Genomic DNA, 23,564 nt, shown 5'->3' on the forward strand with positions numbered 1-23,564 from the left:
AGATGGCGTTTGGAGCTAGACACACTTGGACCCTGAGCTGAACACATGTGACACTACTGATTGCTTAAGCTCCGGCTGCGGGCCCAGCTCCCAGTGGGTCCCCATGGCCTGTGTATCTGGGGGTGACTACTCAAATAACACCAGGAATGCACTGCTGGCTACGGAAGACTGACCTTTCTAATAAAAACAGTGAAATAACTGGGATAGAGGGACAGAAAAACATCTGTTTTAGACACATAGGTTCAAATGTAGGCTTTCAGTAGTACCAAGTAATACACCACCATACATTGTTGGGGCTAGATACAAACTCATTTCAACATGATGGCTTTACAAAGGAGAATTTCAGAGACACATAGGCAAGGTGAAAGCTCAAAACTCAACATCTGCAACTAAACATACCCAACATATCTGAGGAGAGCCCTCTGAAACCTAGTTCCAAGAGCAGAATGTCATGTGCTAAGAAATGTCCTCATCATGCCACTAAAGGGCAACATCTCCATCTCTGTGCCTGAGAAGTAAGTAAGCACACTACCCGGGCCACCAGATCTTGCCCATGCTTCTTTGGGATACTCAAGAAGAACAAACATATATGACTATTGTTAGGAGACAAATCAGGACAAGTAAGAACTGAAAATGAGTGAGTACGGGCAATGGAGTAGATTTTTCTGAGGGCCTTATCATAACTTTGAAGTAGAAACAGTAGAGTCATAGTAAGCATTATTTAAAGGTTGGACCATCCCATATATGAATCTCAGTGGAGTATATGTCAACCTGAAGAGCAAAAATTAATGAACACAGTTTAGTTTGAACGTCTTTTACAAGACAAATAAAACAAAGCATGATAGGGTTCAAATGGTTTTCCCTCAAAATGTAGCAAAAACCTGATATACACGTAGTATGGTTAACTACAAGATACTATACTTTAAAACTACATTTTAAAAGGGGAGGTACTTAGTTGGTATTTCTAAATCTTCACAAACCAAATCTGAAACTGACAGGAGCTGGGAGGAAAAATAATCAACCATTCTCATTCCAAAACCAAGAGGAAATAAATGTCAAAGATAAACTGCGTCAACGGCCAAAGGAACTTCTAAAATGTTTTTTCAGGTGGGTGAATATATTTCTGATCTCAGAAGTCGCAAATAAGAAAATCTGACTTTCAGAATAATTCTAAAAACACTTTTCTCTTTAAAACAGACAACAGGGAATAATAGGAAACTTGAAAGAGGACATGCTCAACAGTCTCCATAACCACAGCCCTAATCCCAAAAGATCTCTTGAGCCTTTGAAGCCACGGGGGCCTGTCACAGCTCTACAGCTGTGAGCTCTCGGCCTACTTCCCACGCTCTCGTCCTCACAAGCCACCATAGAACGCACACGGCACACACCCCTCCAGCACTTGTCCTCTGCCTGGAAACCCAAGTGTCCAAGCGTGTGCCAACTACACCTTCCACCGCCTTACCCACTTCTGTTTCCTCCACTTCATCCACATCTATGACCTGTGGCTGCTGCTGGGGGAACCTCTCCACGGGCAACTGGAAAGACCTGGTCCTCTCGGTTGAAGGTCCAGCGGGTCTCTCGGTGCCCCAGCGGCGGGGGGAGAGGACATGTGTGTCGTATGTGCCAGTGTCTCCCCTTCTTGGAGCCTCATAGGGGAAGCGTGTGGTGCGCACGTTCTCTGGGCCCAGACTTGTCAGCGAGTCATAATCTTCGTCATCATACTCTTCATCGTCCAGTGTGAGGTTCACGTCTGCGGACACCACACCACTGGCTGTGGCCGGACTCCCAATCTCAAACACCCAGATACCCTGCTGCCCAGAGTTGCTGCTCCTAAAAGAAAGAACAGACTTCTTGGAAATAAACCAGCAGCCCACCAAGAGCCCCCACTAACCAAGCAGAAGTGTCAATCTGAAACCCAGTGCCTGCTTCTGCCTACAGCCGGGCTGGAGGGTGGGAGAAGCCATCACGTCTGGTCGTCACAGAGCTGAGGCCATCCAGGGCTATTTGGTGAGGCTGTGTCCAAAAGGACACAGACTAACACAGGTTTACCCACTGCCATTCAAGAAGTGTACTCCAGGGACACTTACCAGGCCTTAAAATGCTACTTATACTAATTGCTGGTTACATGCCCAGCCATATGTGCAACCTGTTGAATAGAGTCATTCATTCTCTTCGTTACTCTCTTTCCATGGCATGGTGTGATATAATAAGAAATATATACAGTGAGCTTTGAACAATGTGGGGGCTAGGAGTGCTAACCCCCCACACCATGGAAAATCTACATATAACTTTTGACTCTCCCAAAACTTAATGACTAATAGCCCTACTATTGACCAGAAGCCTTACCTATAACAGAAACAGTTGATGAACACACATTTTGTGTGTTACATGTATTGTATACTATATTCTTACAATAAAGCTAGAGAAAATAAATGTTAAGAAAATCATAAGAGAAAATAGTTACAGTGTTTATTGAACCACTTGTAAGTGGACCTGCTTAGTTCAAACATGTGTTGTTCAAGGGTCAACTGTATTTGGTCTTGTCTCTGGTCCTGGCACACAGATAAAATCCTTGTCATCTCTAGAGTGTTAAGAGTGTCTTTTTGTATAGTAATGAGGTAACGAGTGACTGGGAACTCTAGACAGCTTCAGGGTGGGGGTTGGTCACTAGAAAGACCAAAGCATGATTAGAGGGTTGGAATTTTCAGCCCCACGCCTGGATTTCCAGGGAGGGGAGGGGTTGGAGACTGAGTTAATCCCCAGTGGCCAGTGATATAATCAACCTTGCTTATGTAATAAAAACCCCTAAAGGATGAGGTTGGGAGCGCATAAGGTGTGAGGAGGGTGGTGTAGACAGAGAGAGCAAGGAAGCTCCATGCCCCCCTCCCGCCCTTGCCATGCCCTGTGCATCTCTTCTATTTGACTGTTTCTGAGTTGTGTCTTTATAATAAACTGGTAACAGTAAGCAAAGTGCTTTCCTGAGTTTTGTGACCTGTTCTAGCAAATTATCGAATCTGAGCGGTGGGGGCAGCTTGCAACCTGGGACTTGTGACTGGCGTCTGAAGTGGAAGCGTCTTGTGAGACTGAGGCCTTCACCTGTGAGGTCTGTGCTAACTCCAGGCAGTTAATGTCAGAATTGAATTGAACTGTAGGACACCGGTTGGTGTCTGCAGAGTTGGAGACCTTGGTGTGGGGGGAAAAAAAACCCACTTATTTGGCGCAAGTGAAAACAGTACAGACTTGGTTTATTAGAAACCCCAGCGCTATGGGCTGTGAAATCTTGGACGGTCCCGGTTTACATGTTTACACTCAAAGGGTATAGTGAGATGCAGATGACATTCAGACTCCAAAGGCATTTTATAACTATAAAACACAACAGAATATCCCTAATCTGTACTTCTTGCTGCACCACCTTTACTGGTCTTATCAGATTACACAGTGGAAAGAAGGGACATACATTACTCGGTGGAGAACACCGAGCAAAAAATTGGGTTGGCATGGGGAGAGGAGTCAATAAAGCCCTACAGAAACAGGACATCCAGCCAAAGTAAAGGTCTCATGTAAAGTCAGGTGGAGTGCAGGAACTGGCTCGCACCAGCTCGTGATGAGCCGGTTGTTAAATTTTAGGAACTTCGCAAGCCACTTATTAAACAGCCATTGTAACAAATTAAATTATATAATTTAAATTAATAAGTTATATTTTGAAAAAGGCAATAAAAACTTGAAACTCATCCCATCTGAATTATGTTACAATGATCTATGTTCTTGAAATTATTTAAGGATATCGCATCTGTGTGGTGAGAGTACTATATAATAGCATTCCAGGATAATTCCACTTAAATACATCTTTTCTCAGCTCCACATTGGGCGACATGACGTGAACAGCTGGAAACTGGCCACGGCAGGAGTGTGTACACCATGGACATAGGCACATGCTATAAATGAGGGCTCCCCCAACCCCTGTAAAGCCTGTTGTTTGCATCTACCAGCACACCATTAAGTAAAGGGCAGAGGCGTTTTAGACTCAATTTGACAATATGAAATTGGGGTGGGGGGGCGTCTTTATATTTTAAAGAATAATGGGAAAGAACGGATTTTAATTTTAGAAAAAGCAGTCTGAGCTTTCCCCACTTTTACCAAATTATACAAAATAGCCCGAGAGCACTATTTATGTTGTAAGAATTTCCTGCTTAGTCAATGTAGGGAAAAGGGCTTTTTCAGCCTTCAGTTCATAGCAAGAAATGGGTTTAAATAACTTTTATTTCTAACTTTATACTTATAAAGGAGATGGTAGAAACTGTTTCAAATAAGGACTATCTCTAAAAAGTAGGATACCTGTTCATTCTATGTTCCGTTGAGCTCATCAGAAGAATGCATTACATAATCTAAAAACTACATACAAAATTTAAATCCATGGGAACATTTTTAGGTAATGTTCTGTAATGCTCCTTATATTACCCTTAATAAAATAATAAAGTGATAATCTTATTAAGGGGAGAATCTACTGAAGAACAAAGAAGCATACTTGGCCAAATTTCCAATTGATTCTCTGTCATTGGCAAATATATTAAAAGCTCCGTCGCTCTTCCACAGAAGTCCCACTAGACCTTGGCTGAACGCGACCACAGCGGGAACCTGCTTCTCGTCCTTCTTAGAGAATGTCGTTGTGAACTGCAGACCATCTTCAGGATAAAGGAAAATGGCGTAGGAGCTGGAGTCAGAGGAGGCCAGAACTGCCTGGAATGTGTTTCTCTGTGAAGGTGGGTGAAAATTCAGTTACTTAGGAAAATATCTACAGATCTGAAAATGTGCTATTCACCAGATTGTATATAAAAAGTATAGCAATGGCAGCATTCTCATCTTATTCTAAAAGAAGTACATTCGTAGCAAGGACCAAGTGTTCCAGGATAACTCCACTTAAATATCTCTGAGGCTATGTCAACATGAAATTTTCTAATTAATGAAAACCTTCTGCATAACTGTGGCCCTAAGGTTAACCAAAAATGATAGAGACAGTGGCCTAAATTTCATATAACAGCAAATTCTGACCCTTAGAATTTGTTTCCATGGCCAGTAAACATATTCAACCACATTCATTAGGCATATACTTACTGAGTCCAGCCACTATTCAGTAAGAAGTAACATGAGCTTTGGGAGAAAACAACTCTGGATCCAAACCCTTACTCGTCCTTGGTGTGTGAACTTGGGCATAAAGCCCTCTAAGCCTCGGTTTCTGAATAAGATACAGATAAAACCACCTACTTCATAGAAATGGTAGGAGGACGACGTGAGGCAACACACGAAGGGCCAGGCACAGAGAAAGTACTGTTTAAACGTGAGTGCCTTTCCTATGTGCTAAGTATTGACCTCAGTAAAAAGACACAGTGCCTGCACTTGAGAATTTACAGCCTAGATGGGAAGACTGAACGTGAATAAAACATCGCAAAGCCAGGGGAAATATTCTGTAACACAGTTGTGTGCAAGGATATAGGAGCCACAGGACGTGCCGGACACTGTGGGGATGGGAGCAGAGGAGGCTGGCTGAGTCTGAAAGAATAAGCAGGAGTCTGACACCTGTAGACAGGGTCAGGGGAAGGATGTCCCAAGGGCAAGATATTGCAGGTAAGAACCACAACAATTGCATGATCAGGGAATTGCAAAACATGGGGTGCCGCTGCTGCTGGGGTGTGTAGAGACGTAAGGGTCAGAAGACATCAGGTCCCAGAGGCAGGCGTGGGCTCCGTACAGGGGGCTAGGTGTTTATCATGCAGGGAAAAGGGGCACACCCTGGGAAAATGTAAGGTTTTAAGCAGTTTTCAAGTACTGCACTCAGATACAGGAGACAAGATACAGGTGACAAAGCAAAATGTGTCATGCACGCCCATGACAGATTTTCCCAAAGTGTGTTCTGTGGGATGTAATGTATCTTATTTGGGAGGGGAAAAGGGGTAGCCAAAAGGCTGGGGGACTGCTACACTGAACAAAATTAAGCAGGTTTCTTTACTCATGACTTTTCAGAGTGAGCCACCAAGAGGGAGCTATAGCTTTAGCGTTTCCCAAACTAGTTTGGCCACAGGAAGACTTTTTCTCAAGGACTATCTTGTAGGACGAGTGTTCCAAGGTACACATTTGGGGAACTACCAGACTGGAACATCCCCCATCTAAATGGGGACCTTTCAAGTTTCTCCCTACCCTGTAATCCTATAAAAATTAAATAGTGGTGGAGCAAAATTATTTTTCCAAGGAGAAATTGAGGCGTGTCCGAAAGCATCACTTCAGATCTAGAGATGGCTTCGTGACCTACTCAGATATCCCCCTCCTTCAAGGGCAAGTCCAAGCTCTGCACACCTACAGCCTTTCCTGACCACTGTGCTATGGAGATGCCCACCCCTGTATTATGATTGAACTTGTGTTCTGAACAATTCACATAGTGCACTGGATTTTGTCTCCCCGACTAGAGTGTGGGCCTTGTTTTTATTTCTTCACAACCCTCAGGAGTACTGTTATTTTAATGAAAAACTTCAGATTAATAATGTCTCTATTTAGAAACTACCTCCTCCTATCTGACCCAAAGTAGGAGCATCTAGGGGATGGGGTTTATCAACCCTATTTTGGCCATCTAGCATTCTTCTCAGAAACTGGCTTTCTTTAACCTAATAGTCATTGAAATATAGATTTATAGCCTTATAGATAAGGTGTTGGAAGGTTTGGACCTGCAATAACCAGCCCACTAGATTTTGCTGGGATGTCCTGTCTTTATGAATGACATGGCGTGATGTACCTCAGAGCAGCACAAATCAGACCAAACAGCACTAAGCCAACCCATGAGAGTCTCTGGACTGGTACCTGGGTGAGTGCTCACCTTGCCTTCCTGGGCAGGATCCTCGCTGGGCCCTTGGTAGGGGGCCACAGAGTCCCAGGTGACAATCACCACACTACGGGGCTGGAAAGAGATTTCTGGGAACCCTCTCTGGACATACTCCCCTGCCAGCTGAGTGACAGAGGGGGATAGGTCTTCTCGATAATAAACCTTCCCGAGGCCACCTGTTGTATCCAAGTCTGCCAGGAAAGGTGCCACTGCCCCGAAGGTTGGAGGGAAGAGCCCGGGATGAGTTTCTTCAGCTGGGGGTTCACTCATGGCAATGAGGCCATTCGTGGTGACCTGTGCAAAATCAAGCAGAGTTAAAAGGAATGCAGAAATGACATCTTCCTTGGGGGGACTGAGCACCCACTCACAGAATGCTGTCACAGGTGCCCACAGTATGTCAAATAAAGCAGAATTGGAGAAAGACATGACCCTGAGTAGAACTCAACATTTGTTTCCTGGGCAGACGGCCTGGTGGAAGGAGCACAGGGCAGGAACACAGGCCCTGAGTCTGGCAGATACCAGTCCCTGGGCCGTGGGCAAATGTCTGAAACTTGGAGTCTCAGGCTTTCCTCAGGCGTGTGCTTGGGGTCCTGCAAAGCTCCACTCAGCTTAAGTTATTACTAAAGCCTTCGTCAATTCACCTGACAAGCTGAGCAACCCTTACACTAGGGCTAAGTGCTGTGGTCCACTGGGTAGCACAGTCTCTGCTGGGGAGGACCTGGGGGAGGACTGACACAAACAGATGGTGAGACGATAAGTAAACGATAAGTCAGGTGTCAAGAAGAGAATCAGAATGGGGCATTATGGGGCATTATTTTGAACAGTTTAATGCCTTAGAATAATAGCTAACATTTATTGAAGGTTTACCATGTTGCAGGCACCTTATTAACATGTAATCCTCAGAAAAACCCCCTAAGACTAGGTATTACTATGATCCACATTTTCTGATGGGAAAAATGAAGTAAGTGAATCAATTTGTCCAAAGTTACCGATAAGGGGCAACACTGGGATTTGAACCCAGGGAGCTGGACCCCACAGTTGACTTTCCTACTCTCTGTGTGTACAGCTTTCTTGGAATCAGTTATAACTGCCTGTAAAAAGCTATCACTGTTCTTATCCAACTCAAACCCACAGTCCTTGGGAAATAGGAAAGGGACAAACAGTGCTATGGTGCTGGGGGCACTTGGCCACCTGCAAAGCCACTGAGAATGAGGTTTTGACCCCACTCTCTTTCTCATTCCTGCACTGATAACATAGAACCCACTCTAGCAGTCTTTTTACTTTGAGAATCTGTGAATTTAAAAAAAAATCCCTAATCAAATGGTAGAGATTTTGCAAATGGCACCCCAGTTTGCACTTTAAGAGGCTGGGGGTTGGAAAAACACCAATGAAAAATGGGACTCTTGATTGTCCAGGTGTTGATTTGAAGGTCTGGGGGGTTTTCCAGGTCACTTATTTCCCTCCCTCCTCCTCCCACAGCCTTATCATTCGGTCACTTCAGACCTGTTACTGGAGGAGGGACGGGGGTAGACAAAATGAGAGGAACTTAAGACCAACCTCTTGCAATGTGCCAAGAACCAGGTAATAATGTTCAACATGTTGGAGCCGATTAAACAAGTTTTGGGAGTGGACTTAGCAAAAGCTCCCTTTTTACCAAACTTCATGGGCTGTGAGCTTTTTAGGGGACAGACTTTCCATCATCACCTGGCACCAGCAATGATTTTCTAGAATCCATCAATGATTTTCTAGAATACACTGACAGGCTGCAGAGAAGGGGGGTCTGGGAAGGAGCCCGCCCAGATGGGCTCTCCCCCACCCCCATCCAAACACCTCTTAGCACAAACATCCTGAGGTTTACAGAGTGGGAGTGTGGGAAAAGGCTCACTTTCTCAAGCCACCAGAAGTTGGCAGTTACCAGCTGCTCTTGGCGAGTAACACACAAAGGCCACATACGGACAACTTAGTTTGAAAAAGCTGTTTTCCAGTGAAATTTCAGTCAGTCCAAGAACTTTGAAAAGGCACCCAGTGTCTTTTATTAGTTAGAAGCTGGGCACAGGAATATTACTATTTTCACAAGGAGAGCTTCAAGAATTGAGTTTTCAGACCAGTATCACCAAGCACTGCAGACACTTTGGACAAAGACCAGATAACCCTCATTAGTATTAATATTAGTTTTGGAAAATGATTTTTCCACCAGTTTTTCTGCACATTCAACTCAATTGTCTGCGATTGTGAAGAAAGATGATAAATGTCACACACAGAACATCCAGAAGTTTCATTTAATTCTTAGCTTTAAACTTCTCCCCAGCAAACTTTTTTTTTTTTTTCAGATATACCAATTAATGGCGGGCTTGACAGACAATATTCCCATACATTTGGGTGCCAGTCTCGTTTGACAAATCAGTCAAGCACGTGATGCTCCTACTAGCTTGTTCCTTTTCTCCATCTTTTTAAAGTGTCATCGAGCAATTCAAGAGGAGGGCAGGGAACACAAAGGATAGGCACTCAGGAGGCCAGGAGGACAGACCCACTTACAGGCTCCAAGGGGACTAGACTGGAGACCCTGGAGGAACTCACGCAGCCACCTGTCCTGCTGCCCAGGGCTGTCGCCATACCATCCTTTACCCAGTTGCTTAAGCCAGGGCACTTGGGAATCGGCTTTGATTCCTTCCTCATTCTCACCCCATGCCATGTGTGTCCTATCCCTAGAGTATATGGCACTTTCTCCATCGTCACTGCAACCAGCACCCCTACCCCTCACTCACTCACAAGACTGGCTCTGTCTCATCCTTCAGGGCTCAGTTGAAGTAACACCTTCTAGGAGAGCTTCCTCCAACCATCTAGTGTAGGCTCCTCCCCCTCGCCCCTCTCTCCCTCACTCCTTGAACCCAGAATTATATCCATCTCCTATTTGTTTCCTTCCAGAAGCGGACCACAAGTTTGTAATGATCTCACTCACTGCCTGCTTGCTGGCTTTGGCTGCTGCCCCCACTGGGTTGTACTTCCCTCCAGAGCCAGGACCACCTCCTTCTTGGTCTCTGTGGTAACTGCAGAGCTTACACTTGACCTGGCATGTGTTGGTCCCCTACCTTCCTGACTTCCTCCAGGAAACAGGGCAGGGAATTTCATGCAGGATAAGGCCTGCATACTGAGATTGTGCTAGAAATCATGCCTGTAGGTGCATGAGCCACGAGAGACCAACCACAGCATTAGGTGTGACTGAGGTTCCTTCCACTGGTGTGTGACACTGATTACTACACAAAGAGTTTGCATAAATATGAACCGATAACTTAAATCCAAGCAAGTCTCTAGACTTAACTACCAGTTTACAGGAAATACAGGGGACAGAGAACATGTTAAATGATACCATAGCGATGCAGTCAAAATCACACAGGACACTCTACAGGACAAACACCCAGTTTCTTTAATAAACACATTGCAAGAAAAAAGAGATGAGGGGAACCTGTAGATTTAAGAAGACTGAAGAAATATATCTACCAAATGCAATGTGTGGTCTTTGACTGGATCTTGATTTAAACCAATCAACTGAAAAGCAAAACAGAACATTTAAAAACCTATTTGGACATTGGATGATATTAAAGTTATTTATTTTTAGGTGTAATTGTGATTTTGCAGGTGTGTTTTTAAAGAGAATCATGTTTTAGAGATATATCCTGAAATATTTAGAATGAAATCAAATGTTTAGTATTTGCTTAAGAATAATTCAGTTTAGGAGGGGGTATCATGCAGGGTGTCATGCGGAGTTTCTGGTCCTGTTCCCCCGTGTAAGAATGCAGGATATGGTGAGGCCAAAAAGGAACACCCATGGAGCCATAAATAGGATAGTCATACCGCTATAGTCTCGTTGGCAGCTGCGTTGTTGATACAGGAAGCAGGAGCCACACGATCCGCAATCTGCCACCCGCTTGCCTGCCAACCGACCCCACTTGCTAACTGCAATCCGTCTTGCTAGCTTAGCCACGACAGTTATATCAGTAGCTAATGGCTCACTGGTTACAGCTGATGGCCAAGTAGTCACAGCTGATGGTCATCTACTACCTGAGCCAGCACCTTTCCACGTGAGGAGGAGAGCCTGGAAACTACTCTCTGGGACTCTGTCCCCACAATATCCTTCAGGAGACAAGGCCTGGGGTTCCTTGTCTAAATTCCTCCCTTCCCCAGACTTGCCCACCCTCAAGGCCCTTCCCCTCCCCACCAGGAGTTTTCAGAAATGTTTGTTGCACTGGATATGCTAGACTGTGATAATGGGCAGAAGGTGTGGGCAAAAGCTGATTACGTAATTAATTAAAAGTTACGGAGCCCTGAGTCCGGAAAGAAATCATGATTAAACCTAAGGATTACACAGCAGGCACCAATATTACTTTCTGTTCACCCGTTTGTGCTACTTAAAAAATTACATGGATGATGGGACTGGATGTTAGTTTTGATCTGAATGTTGGTGAATAGAGGCCGGAGTAGAAATCCATGTGCTGGAAAAATGTGTTTAAGTTGCTTACACTTTTCCAAACTCACCATGCTGTTTCACCTACTAATACTACATGTTTTTGCATCTACGGTCCCCTCTGTCTCGAAGATCCCTACTCAGCTTGTATCCTTGGCAAAGTCCCATTCTCCTTGTGAAGCTTTCCCAGCCAGCCCCAGCGGGGCTACTGCGGGCTCCTTTATGTCTTTGCCATGGGCAGCTTGGAGCCCCACTCAGGAACCTGACTCCCAGGGGCACACCACATCCTAGCTGTAGATCACACCACAAAGCCCCTGTGGATTGAATGTGTTCCTGAGAAAGCTTGTCTGAATTACTGATAGATGGTGGTGATGATGATGATAATAATAATTAATAATAATAATAAATTGTCTTAAGGTAACTCAAACTAACCAAATATAGCCTAGCTGAGGTTCTTGGTGGAGTAAATAATATACCACTTCTTTATGGAAAAAGAGCTACTTCCAGCACATGGACCGATGTAAATATTGCCTTGAAATCCTGTTGACAGTTTACAGAGGGGGTGGGGGCGGGAAAGAAGTTCCTTTAGGGAAGTTGGACTTCAGCTCAGGGTGTTACTAGCAACCTAATGCCCAGAAGACATCAATTCTATCACAAAACACCCCAAGGTGACAGGCCAAGCACCACAGGCTCACAGCAGGAGACATTTACGTACAACTGTTTCAACCCAGTGAAGTTAACAAGGGGATGGACAGAACAACAGCTCCTAATGGGGGAGTGTTCCCATTTAAAAGGGAAGTTCCGGTTTCAGGCTCACCTTTCCAGTGAACTCACAGACAGCATGAACCACTGGGGCAAGTCTCAGTGAAGAGACTCAGTAAATTCAAACCACACGTTAGAATCCTTATATTCAAATGCACACGGCAGTGAAACAACAACCATCTTTTTAGGCTTCAATGAGCCTCGTCACGGTCCCCAGGGCAGAAAGCAGCCTGCAGTAGTGGCGGCAGGAAAGCCTTCTCCCAAACAGATGTGGTTAGAGAACACTTGAGGTTAGCACAAATAAGAAACAAATGGGGTCATTTTAGAAATGCAAATAGCTGTACTGAGAAGACAATGAAATTGCATGAAGTTGCAAAAGCGAACTCCATGGGGTGGGAGGAAGCAGGAACTTAAGGTAAAATAATTTAGGATAATGAACGGAAAAGCAACAAACATATTTACTGAGGGCCTCCGTTTGACGCCCTTTACTAAAGCTGTTCGCATTGTTTAAAATTTAATACAACCATCCCTCTTTTCACATATATGAAATAGACAAAGAAATGACAAGAGACTTAATTTAGCTTACTGTTACATGGACAGCAAGTGATGGAAATAAGATTGGAACCTCCAACTGCTGGAGTCCATAAGCTGTGCTCTTTCTGGTGTATTTGCTTCCTAGTTTAGAAATAATTGGGAACAAAAGCCATGGAAGCTGCAAAGCTTCTTGGGAAAGCTTCCTGGTTAGAAATTGGACAGCTAGAAAAAGCTGGAAAATTAAAAGCACCTACAGAAAGAAAAACTTGATAAAGAAGCCCTAGAAATAGGCAAATCCATGCTACAATCACTGTGAAGGCTGACTGATTTCAGCTGAGAGCCCAGCGTGGCCTGGGACCTGTCCCATCACAGTTGACAAAGTATTTTTACTCCAATGATCTCATTAAACCTTGTAAAGGAGGCATTAATATCATCTCATTCTTCATTTGAGAGAAAAATGAGTTTCCGTTTAGAGGACTTGCCTCAGATCCTACACGAGAAGTGCCAGAATAAAACTCTTGAGTGCAAATTGCAAAAATTTTCCATTTACCCCACAGAGCCAGAGAAATAGCCATGGCTCGAATCAGAAATAGAAACAAAAGGATTAGCAGATAAAAAGAAGGGAAAACCTAGGGGTAATAGTTAGGAGAGGAGTCAATATTTGCAAATTAATCCAGTTAATGTCTAACAAGAGACTTTGGATTAGTTACCATCTCTCCTGCAGGGAATGTCTACCTGAGATTACCGTCCAACATTTAAAAATGGTTGGGGTCTTTAAATTTTAGATTTAATAGTTGGGGTCTTTAAATTCCCCTGCTAGGTGTGTCTATTGAAGAAGAGGCAGTACTGTCCAGGGCAGGAGAGGCCAGGGAAGGAGGAGGGCCTGTGCAAACCCCAGTCTCTGGGGAGAAGCATGCTCCCTCAACCCTTTAAATGTCCACATCAGCCGGTTACCTATGCCAGCTGGAGCACCAGGACTCCCTCAATTTAGATTACACAAATCCTTTCATTTGAATACAATCCCTTAATTTGAAATTATAAATTATAGAAACAGGATTAAGCATTCATCGTCTTTCCAGAATAACCTTATGTCAGTGTAATTCAAAGGCCCCAGTTGGTGAGGGAAGCTCTTCTTTACATTAGTACGCCAGCTAATAAATGTAGGAAGAATGATGGAAACAAGCAAACAACAAAACAAAGTAAAACATCATTCAGCAACCCTTAATTTTATAATCGATTCAGGCAAAGATCATCAGTGGAGACTAAATCATTAGGTGAAAGGCTGGAGGGCGAGGGGACAGCCGCTTGAGTCAAATCTCCCCATAGCCTGCTCACTGCTCACAGGAGAGAAACATAACTGACAGATATGACTGGGCAGTCATCTCCTTAACGTTAACAGCTAGCAGAGCAAAAACCAAACATCACTTGCCTCCTGATATTATACAATATGACATACATGGCTTCATTCATGAAATATTCTTGTTAAATAATGTTTAAGGTACTCAACAATGAAAACACAAACAACCCAATTAAAAAATAAACAAAGGATCTGAAGATATACAAATAGCCAATAAACACATAAAAAGAGGCTCTATGTCATTAGCCCTTAGGGAAATGCAAATCAAAACCACAATGAGATAGCACTTCACTCCCCAGAAGGTGAGAGTCAAAAAGTCAGATAATAAGTGTAAGCCCTTGAGGATGTAGAGAAATTGGAACCCTCATCCATTGCTGGTGGGAAGGTAAAATGGTGGAACCACTTTGGAAAACAGTTTAATAATGCCTCAAAAGGTTAAACACAGAGTTCCCATAAGACCTGGCAATTTCACTCCTAGGTATATTCCCATGAGAACTGAAAGTAGATGTCCACGCAGAAACTTGTGCACAAACATTCATAGCGGCATTACTCTTAATAGCTAAAAGGGAGAGACAACCTGAATTACAGACAGTTTTAAAGATTGAGAGCTCAAAGTCGTCTGCTAGCACTGGTCAGTTAGGAAACGAGGACTGAGTTGGTTCCTGGAGTGTAAGGGAGGATCTGAGGGATAAGAGATGGATTAAGTGGGAGAGGAAAAGAATGAGCCAAGGGCCAAAGGAAGACGTAATTTACTTTTCTAGGAAGTGTTATGGGGAAGCTGGGAATAAAGCTAGAAAGGTAGGGCAAGGTCCAGAATCCACACCAAGAAGTGTACCTTCCTCTGAAGTTAGGATGAGGAGAGGGCACTAAAGAAACTCAACTGGAAAGTGTCTATTCCAACATGACAAGAAAGATACAGGTACCACGGTCTGCTATGAAGGTAAAATAAAGGACTGGTAATCTGCCAAGATGACCACCATGTTTCTCAACCCAATGGGCAACTCTCAGTCCTCATCTTTTTGGCCCATCAACAGCACTTAACATGGTGGTTCACTCTCCCCGCCTTGGCGGACTTTCTTCCCTTGGCTTCCAGGACTCCACCTCGCGTGGTTTCCCTCTTATCTCACTGGTCACCCCCTTTCCGTCTCTGAAGCTAGCTCCTCTTCGTATCCCTGACCCACTGGAGGCTCCCATGACCTCTTTTCTACCTACGCACATTTAGTTCTCTTGTTTTAAATGCCATCTATGTGCCAGTGATCCCAAATTTACATCCAAAGCCCAGGCTTCTCTTCCAAACTCGAGACTCATACATCCAACTGCCTACTCCATCCCAAGTGCCCTGGTGTTCAGTAGCAATGTAATATATAACGCATCGTTGATTATGTCTGCTGTTCATTCTCTTGCTCCCATTCCCCTGCTAGAATGTAAACTCCTTGAGGACAGAGTTCTAGTTTTGTTCGCTTGTATTCTAAGTACTTACAGTCGTGCCTGGCTCATCGTTCACACCTGGTAAGTACTTGTAGAATAAATGAGTGAAGGAACAGCAGTGTAAGAACCCTCATCAGGCACCGTTAACAAGCAACAGGAAGCGGCAGTGAAAGTAGCTGAGGGAGAAGAGAGGTGACTAATTCTCAGGTGCCACAGGGAACCTGAAGTGGCAGATGGGCATTTGGATGGAAAATTCTGGTATGATTTCAAAAATCTGGGGCCAGTCCTCATGAGAGAAGTCACGGCCAGAGCCATTGCCAGGGAGCAGGCAAGTAAAGCCACAGAGGATGGCAAGATCTCCAAGAGAAGGAAAAATTGAACAAAGGAAATACAAGCCATACCCTATGATTCCAGGGCTTTATAGTCTATTTGTGGGCAGACAGAATATATGAGATGAGCAAAGGAAACATCTGCAATGATCACAGTACAATGTACTTAGCTCAGGATACTGAGGTGTCTGGAACAAACCCCATCGAGGGGAGCGCCTCATGGAGACACTGAGCTCCCCCACATCTGGATGTTGTTCCTCTATCACAGGTGCTGGAATCACCTATTCATTGGTGGCTCCCTCATGACACTGGGACGTCCTTGAGGACAGTGACCCAGTCATATTCAGTGGCTGTGTTTCAGAGTTTATAGCCCCAGCACCTGGCTCAGCACCCCACACTCATGAGTCCCTTGGTAAACATTTGTGGAATGAATCAAGTTTTGAAGAAAGTGAGTGGCCTGTATTGGCAGAGAAGGTAGGGTAAACACAGGAAGAAAGCTAGAAGATCCTGAAAGATGAGTTACATTTACCCTACATAAGAAAAGATTCCTATATGTAAGTGGGATAATGAAAATCTGTGGAAGATGCCTCTGTGTGTGGGAGAGAGAGAGAGAGAAAGAGAGAGAGAGAGAGAGAGAGAGAGAGAGAGAGAGAGAGAGAGAGAAACACTCAGTGAGACCAGAGGCAGGGAGATAAGTCAGGATAGAGGTATACAATTTCTTTTTACTTTTGCTACCAAGGATATCCTTTTATTTTTCCATAGCACGAAGGCTGTTATTTCCCAAACAAACTGAACTTACCAAATAATAACAAATTCATTTTTTCCATTTGTATGATCAAGACCTACATAATTTAATATGCAATAAAATCATGTTCTAGAAATTCTTCTATTGGTCTACACAGCCAATCAGAGTTTCGGATCAGCATGAGACAACCAGTGTTAATAAACTGAGGTGATAAAATTACAGTCAAAGGAAGAAAATGGTTTGTCCTTGTGGACAACCTCATTACATTTTTGCAGCACTCTTGCCCAGGGAGGCCAGTTCACCAGCCAAGGCAGCAGAGCTCATGTGAAATGTCCAGTGGCCCAATGTGCTGGTTGACTAGATTTACAGACTGGCCCATTCCCTACTCATTGTCCAGCAGGGGTCCAAAGAACATCTGGCTTCATTGCTGGGACTATCCTGATTTACCATCCCAAAATAAGAGGTTATTCCATGGGGAGAATCAGACCTTATCATAGGGAGTCTGCTGTGGCCCCCAGGTTGGCTGCTCATCCCATCACGGAACTTTCCTTCTCCTGCCTTCAAATAGCTCTCAAACTAAGGCAGAGGCATGCGATGTCCAGACACCACTAGATCAGCCGCTCTCGAACATTTTGGTCTTAGGAGTCCTTTACACTCTTAAAAATTATTAGAGCCCCCCCCAAAGCTTGTGTTTATATAGATTACAAAGAGCAATAATTTATCATGTCAGAAATTAAGACTGAGAAAAATAAAAATATTTTTAAATTTTAAAAATATAAATATAATACTTTCGTAATGAAGTCATATGTTAACATAAGTAACATTATTTTTTATGAAAATAAAACCCAATAGTACTGAGGGAGAGAAGTGTCATTGTTTTACATTCCTGCAAATCAGTGTGCTGTCTGGCTTAATAGAAGACAGCTGGACTCTCACATCTTCTACATTCAATCTGTTGGGACAGATAATACACGTCATACAGCCTCTGGTGAACTCCACTATACTCGTATACACATGAGAGCATAGGAGTATAAAAAGCAAATAACATTTTAGTATGGTTAGGGAAAGAGTTTTGACCTTGTGAATTTCTCGAACAAGTCTCCAGGACACCCAGGAGTCCCTAGACCACGCTTTGAGAACTGCCACGTCAGGTCATCACAAATGGTGTCCTTTCCAGGGGCTCTAAACCGAGCTCGCAGCTTGGATCTCACTGCCCCAGTTCCCCTTGTGAACCAGCATCTCAGGCTTCCACTTTCCTCCCCTGCCTGACAGCTCACTCGAAGGTCTGCTGGCACCAGGGCATCTCCACGTTCTGGTCCCTTTGTTGGTCCCAACGCCACAGAGTCAAACCTGAGCTAATGCCTCTTCACTCACGTCAGCCATCTCCTCACTCTCTCACACCTCAAGGCTGAGAACGTCCCCTCCTGCCACCTGCCTTCTCCTTTATGCCCTGCCACATGCGACTGGTCAGAAATCCTGCTGGTGTGTCTTAGATCACCTCTCAGCTTCACCCTCTTCTCTCCTTGTCCCCCTTTCTATAAGCCCTCATCCCGCATGTCTGGATAAACAAGCGACTTGTGGGACTGGTTTTCCTGTCCCCAAACTCCCTGTCTGTTTGTCCGTGCTGCCTTGCAGACCACTGCCAGTCTCACCTTCCTAAAGATGGGCATGCCTTGTGACCAGCGATAGACAGCTTAACCCACCAACCGACCGACTAGCCATCTTTCATGACCCTCCATGGAGTTTTTTTCATGACCCTCCATGGAGTGTATTGCGTCATTTGGCCCGGCATCTTCCCCTATCCCTGCACCCATGCCTGTTACCACTATGGGCCGGGGACCTGCCTCACCCATTGACTCTGCACTTGCTTTAGAACATGAGATGTTAGGAGACATGACCCAAGCAGAGACTTGAAAAAGCACGTATGCATTTCCAATTACTCTTTTGTGCCTCTGACACCCCCATGTGGAAGGGTGTACTTAAGCTAGCCCTTAGACGCCGCCGTACTCTCCAGTAGAATATTTAGCAGTGATGAAAACTGGAAACATTCTACAGCAGCCTTGGGCAATATAGTAACCACTAGTCATAGGAGGGTATGGAACATTTTAAATGTGGCTAGTGCAACTAAAAGGCTGAAACTTTGTAATTTAATTTCAATTTATCCAATTTTAATAGCCATATGCAGCTAATGGCCACTGTATTAGACAAAATGGCTGTGGAGGATAAGAGACCCATGGAGCAGAACCAAATCATCCCAAATGGCCCTGCTAAAGCCACCTCCTGATTCCGCACACATGAGCAATAAGGCTTATTGTTATAGGCCACTGAGAGTTTTGTGGCTGTTTGTTACACAGCAAAAGCTAACTGATACATTCTATCTCCTGATCCCACCTGCTTATCCAGACTGAAACCTCCTAGTCCAAGGAAAACACTGCGCCAGTCAGATCATATTCCTCAGTCTCTCTGCACATGCCAAGCTTGTTTCCATCCTCATGCTTTTGTCCTGGAATTCCTCTCACCTGGAATAGCCTCTCCATTTCCCCTCCACCCACTGAACTTGGACATGTCTTAACCTCTTCTGTAAAGTCCTCCCTCACTACGTTAGCACACAACAATCCCTGTGTCCATTTCCACATTGGCTGGACGCTTGAAAGTATTATGAGTCAGACTCAGACTTGGGTGGGAATCCTAGTTTGGATATTTAACAGGTGGCACGGGATTGGATAATTACTTATCATCATCATCATCATCATCATTATTATTATTTCTTCATCTGAAAAAAAGGTGGAATTGTTTTGAGGATTAAATAATGTAAAACTAGCAAGTTCCTGACACATGTAGATATATACTCATCCAATAATTGTTTTCTTTCTTGGTGGGTGTTCTTTCCTTTTCCTAGTCTAGTGCCCGGAATAGGACAGACCATCTGGTTCATGCTTACACGTCCTGTCAACTCACCTTCTCATTCAGGGCCACTGAGGGTTTCTATCAGCTCAAAGAGCATCTACGCAGCCACAGACAGTGGTGGGTGCTGGCATGAGTCACCAGATAGATGTCACCTCCTGGGAATGCAGCTCCTAGTTGTCAGCCTTCTTTGAGGATTGCCTCCATGGAAGAAATTGCCTCACCCAGGGCCATTCCTCCTTCTAGGGGAGCCCTTATCCAGTGACTGATCGCTGCAAGGGCCCAGAGGACCAGCCCTACCATGCAGGCTTGAGATAGCGCTGAAAGGCCATCCCACCTTCAGAGCAGCCAGGGACTGTTCTGCAGTGGAGCTTTCCCCTGCTTCACCCTGCTTCATCCCCTCCCTTCCATAGGTATGGATCTGAGGAGCTCACCCTAATGAAACAACCTGCCTGCTGAGCTTCATCTCAGAGTCAGCTCTCTGGGAACCCAACCTACAGCACAGATATAAGATCCTTAGAGAGCTCTGGGATTCTTTCTCATTAAAATGCTGACTAAACCCAAACAGACCCACAAGGTGCAGCTGGACAAGAATCATGTTTTAGCAATAGATTTTCCAGGTCTTTAGAATGCAATGCGATTAGTCTGATGCCATGAGGTCTCATATTTAACACAGGGGTTCTTAATTTGGGGCTCAGTGACCCTCATGGGGGTTCATGAGTAGAATCCACTCAGTCTATTAACCTAGATGGTAAAAAAGGAGTTTGATTTTTTTCAGTAACCTCTAACTGATATTTACCATTTCCTTCTATGCGTGTAGAATTTCCTTCCATGCACATAGGCAACAAGGCACAGCAATAGTAACACTGAATGACCTTGCCATTGGTAGAAGTCACAGATATACTCATGTCACATGATGACCACTATAGGTATCTCCAAATGTTACTTACAGACCTCGTGAGCTGGAAAGTTCAGTAATTTGACCCACCATTGGATCCATTGCTACATCTTGCTATTTAATGTAGTTAAAAATAAGCACATATATACCCATAAAATTTTTGTTCTAATATTTTGATCTGCATTCCAACAGAATTGATTTCTTTGGCCATCTTGTGGATTTTATTTTATTCATTAAAAAACATTCTAAGAAGGGTCTTATAGGCTTCACCAGACGTCCAAGGAGGTCAGGGCTGTCCACCCACAAGGGGGACAGTCCCCGCGGGTGGAGATTTTCAGGACTCATTCTTTTTAGGCAAAGCGACAAGCTTCACGTGGGTGTGGCCCAAGGCGCAGTCTGCCCAGGCCAGACGACGAGTACAGCCATCCCCGGGCGGGACAGGCTCCAGCCGCTGTTGTGTAGTTCCCTGCACTCCTGGAACGCACACAGCTTTATATGAAATCCACATGGTGCGCGGCTGAGGGAAGTAGCGCCCCTGAAGGCCTTGACCGACTTGACAGCGCCCCCAGCGCCCCGCCAGTTCTGAGCGGGTTCTAAAGAGCTAGAGGTCACCTGGCCCCGCTCCTCATTTGGAGCCCCCACGATGACAATGTTCGTCTACGGGAAACTGGATCACCTGGGCGCCCCGCTTCCCCTGCGCTGAACTCTGGACTACAACGAGCTCAACTAGAGAGCAGAATCAATGCCAAGATACATCCGGAGTTCACACACCAGCGCAGGGGCCCATGGCTCTGTTCCCGGGGCGGAGAGCCGGGTTGGGCGGTCTTTTCCTGCCCCCGGCGCCCGCTGCGCTCCAGCTCTGTGCATTGCCCCGAAGAGCTTCCGCGCGCTCGCGCGCCTGGTCCCACCAGGCCGGGTCCTGTCTCCAAAGACTCCGGACAATGGCGAGACCGACTTCCCCGCCGCGATGCCGCGCACAGAGCCGGGGAGTACACTCCGCCCGGGATCCCGGGATCGCGAGGTCTTGGGGTCCCAGAGCCCGCAGGGCGCGCGCGGAGCCGCGCAGACGCGGAGAGCTCCCCAGCCCCGAGAGCTCCTCGGAGACAGAGACCGGACGGTGGGGACGTCGTGGGCCAAGCAGAGGCGGGAGCGCACTGGGATTGGAGACCCAGCGCGAGCCCAGAGCCTGGCAGCCAGCGGGTGTGTCCCGGTCCCCGACGCCCACGTCCGTCCGGCTCCTTGGGAGCGCGAGCCACCGGCCTCCTTCCTCCCGACGCCGCTCAGGCTCCTGTCACCCCGTCAACCGCCCCCTTCCCTCCCCAGGCGCACTCACGTAGACCGAGCGAATGTCGGATTTGTCGTAGAAGCGCAGCGCGGTGCTCAGCTCCAGGGCAGGGGAGACACGGTCGTCGCCGGGCTCCAGCTCCAGGTCCTGGTGTCCATGCCCGAAGGGGAAGAGCTCCTGGCGGCGCAGACAGCCCCCGGGCCCCGCCAACAGCAGCAGCAGCAGCAGCGCCCTCGTCCACGCAGCCCCACTCCCGCGGACGGCGGCCCACATGGTTCTCAACTGCGGTCCCGCTAGCCCTGCGGATCCGCGCGGGAGGTTGGAAGGCGGAGATGTAACCGGACGCCCCTCGGCAGCCCCTCCCCGGGGATGGGGGAGGAGAACCGTGGAGGTGGGGAGGGCCCGCCGTGCTGAGGGCGCGCCCAGGCCTCCCAGTGGCCGCGCGGGAGAGAGGGCGACACCGTGCCCCCGGCGGCTCGTCCCCAGAGTGGTGGGCGCCAGTGGCCGCGAGTCCCGAAACCAGCTCGGCTCCCACGGACAGCCGCTCTGGGGGCGGGAGGTGGGAGCAGAGCGCCGTGTTTGCGGTCAGCGCTGAGTGATGGGGAGCAGGCGGCAGGGAAGAGCCCTGGACTCGCGTGTGTCCCCAAATGGTGGGCTATGTGCTCACCTAGAGGCTGCCGGCAGCGTCGGGAGGTCAGACCCACAGGGTCCGACTCTGGTGGGAAGAGGGGTAGGTGCTGGGAAATGGCGAGAAGGGACTGGGCCAGGAGCACGTTCCTTTACTCCCATCCGGTCTTTCAGCTTTATTGAAGCCGGATCCTGGGGTCAGTGTAGAAGTTCCGCCAGAAATGGGGTCCCACCCTCCGAAACAGAGTCACGAGAGTGTAACATAATTCAGTGTTAGTGGGGTGGGGTCCTCAAGTGCAAAAAGGTATTCGGGCTGGGATATCTGGCCAAGGAGAGCTTCGCGTGGGATGTGGGACTCGGACCAGGTCTACTGACACAAGAGGCGGAATTTCATCAGGCGGCTGGAGAAGGGACGTTCTGGAACATGGAGGGCTGAGCTGTGGGTGGAGTCATGTACCATCCCCCAGTGGAGAATTTGGGAAAGGACTGTTCCGAGCAAAGCCTTTGATAAACCTAGGAATTTGAACTCGCTTTAACACTAAGAGAACTGCTGAGTTCCTGATAACAACGGGGCATAAGTGATGTAAGTGGATCCTTAATAACCGATTGATCATTAATTTGTCATTGGGTTGCGAGTGGAGACAGGGAGGTCATTAGAGAACGCTGAAAAAAAATAGGGCTGAGAAAGCAAAGGGTGAAAATTGAGAAGAAATTAATCTAAGAGGCATTCCAATGAAAGAAGGAGTAAGACTTGATTATAAATTTAATATGGGGGGAGTTAGAATGGGGCTCAATTCCGAAACAGAGCCTGGAGGATTGCAAAACCAGGGCTGCCTTTTGAAGTCAGGGAAGAGGACATGGGACAGCGGAAGTTGGATGTGTGTTTAAAGTTGCGTTAACCTGGCAAGGTCAACAGTCATCCCGTTTCTGTCACCAGCTAAAACTGAGGACCTGGGACTCACTTTGGAATAATTCTCCCCAAAACAGCAAATTCTCTATTAAGATTTAAGGAGTATGAGTCCCGAACCAGTAGAAATATGAAGAACAAGCAAAGGAAATATACCCTCTGAACATAAAGTCTTTGATCTACTAATGACATCTTTTAAATTCATTAGCCATCAGAGTGTTGGCCCCAAGAATGAATGTACCTGCTGAGAAGGTCTCCTGGTGGCTACCTGGGCTTAAATTTATAAACAGAGCCTAGCAGCCATTGCTAAACAAGGGCCTCTCACACAAGCTATGTTCCAGGGAGAAGCCTGCACTAAATTTCCTGCCTCCTGCACTGACCTATGGGCCTGCCTGCATTGTGTTCCTGCTTGCTGAGCCAACCCGTATAAAGGAGTTGTCGGAATCATATTTCAACCA

General features: G+C 46.1%; 1 protein-coding gene across 1 annotated transcript in view; it reads right to left on the reverse strand.

Annotated features, from left to right (window-relative positions):
- Positions 1 to 22,570, reverse strand: part of NID1 (nidogen 1) — a 71,258-nt gene extending 48,688 nt beyond the window's left edge. Inside the window, exons 1-5 of the mRNA XM_019746976.3 lie at positions 22,240 to 22,570; positions 21,621 to 21,871; positions 6,863 to 7,162; positions 4,526 to 4,752; positions 1,463 to 1,830 (exon numbers count right to left, since the gene is read on the reverse strand). Coding sequence (XP_019602535.3) covers positions 1,463 to 1,830; positions 4,526 to 4,752; positions 6,863 to 7,162; positions 21,621 to 21,845 — 1,120 coding nt within the window. The 5' untranslated portion in view covers positions 21,846 to 21,871; positions 22,240 to 22,570. The remainder of the gene's footprint in view (positions 1 to 1,462; positions 1,831 to 4,525; positions 4,753 to 6,862; positions 7,163 to 21,620; positions 21,872 to 22,239) is intronic.
- Between the last annotated feature and the right edge of the window lie 994 nt (positions 22,571 to 23,564).

The sequence above is a fragment of the Rhinolophus sinicus genome, chromosome 6 (assembly GCF_057876585.1).
Source record: "Rhinolophus sinicus isolate RSI-liver-muscle chromosome 6, RSI-T2T, whole genome shotgun sequence".
NCBI lineage: Eukaryota > Metazoa > Chordata > Mammalia > Chiroptera > Rhinolophidae > Rhinolophus > Rhinolophus sinicus.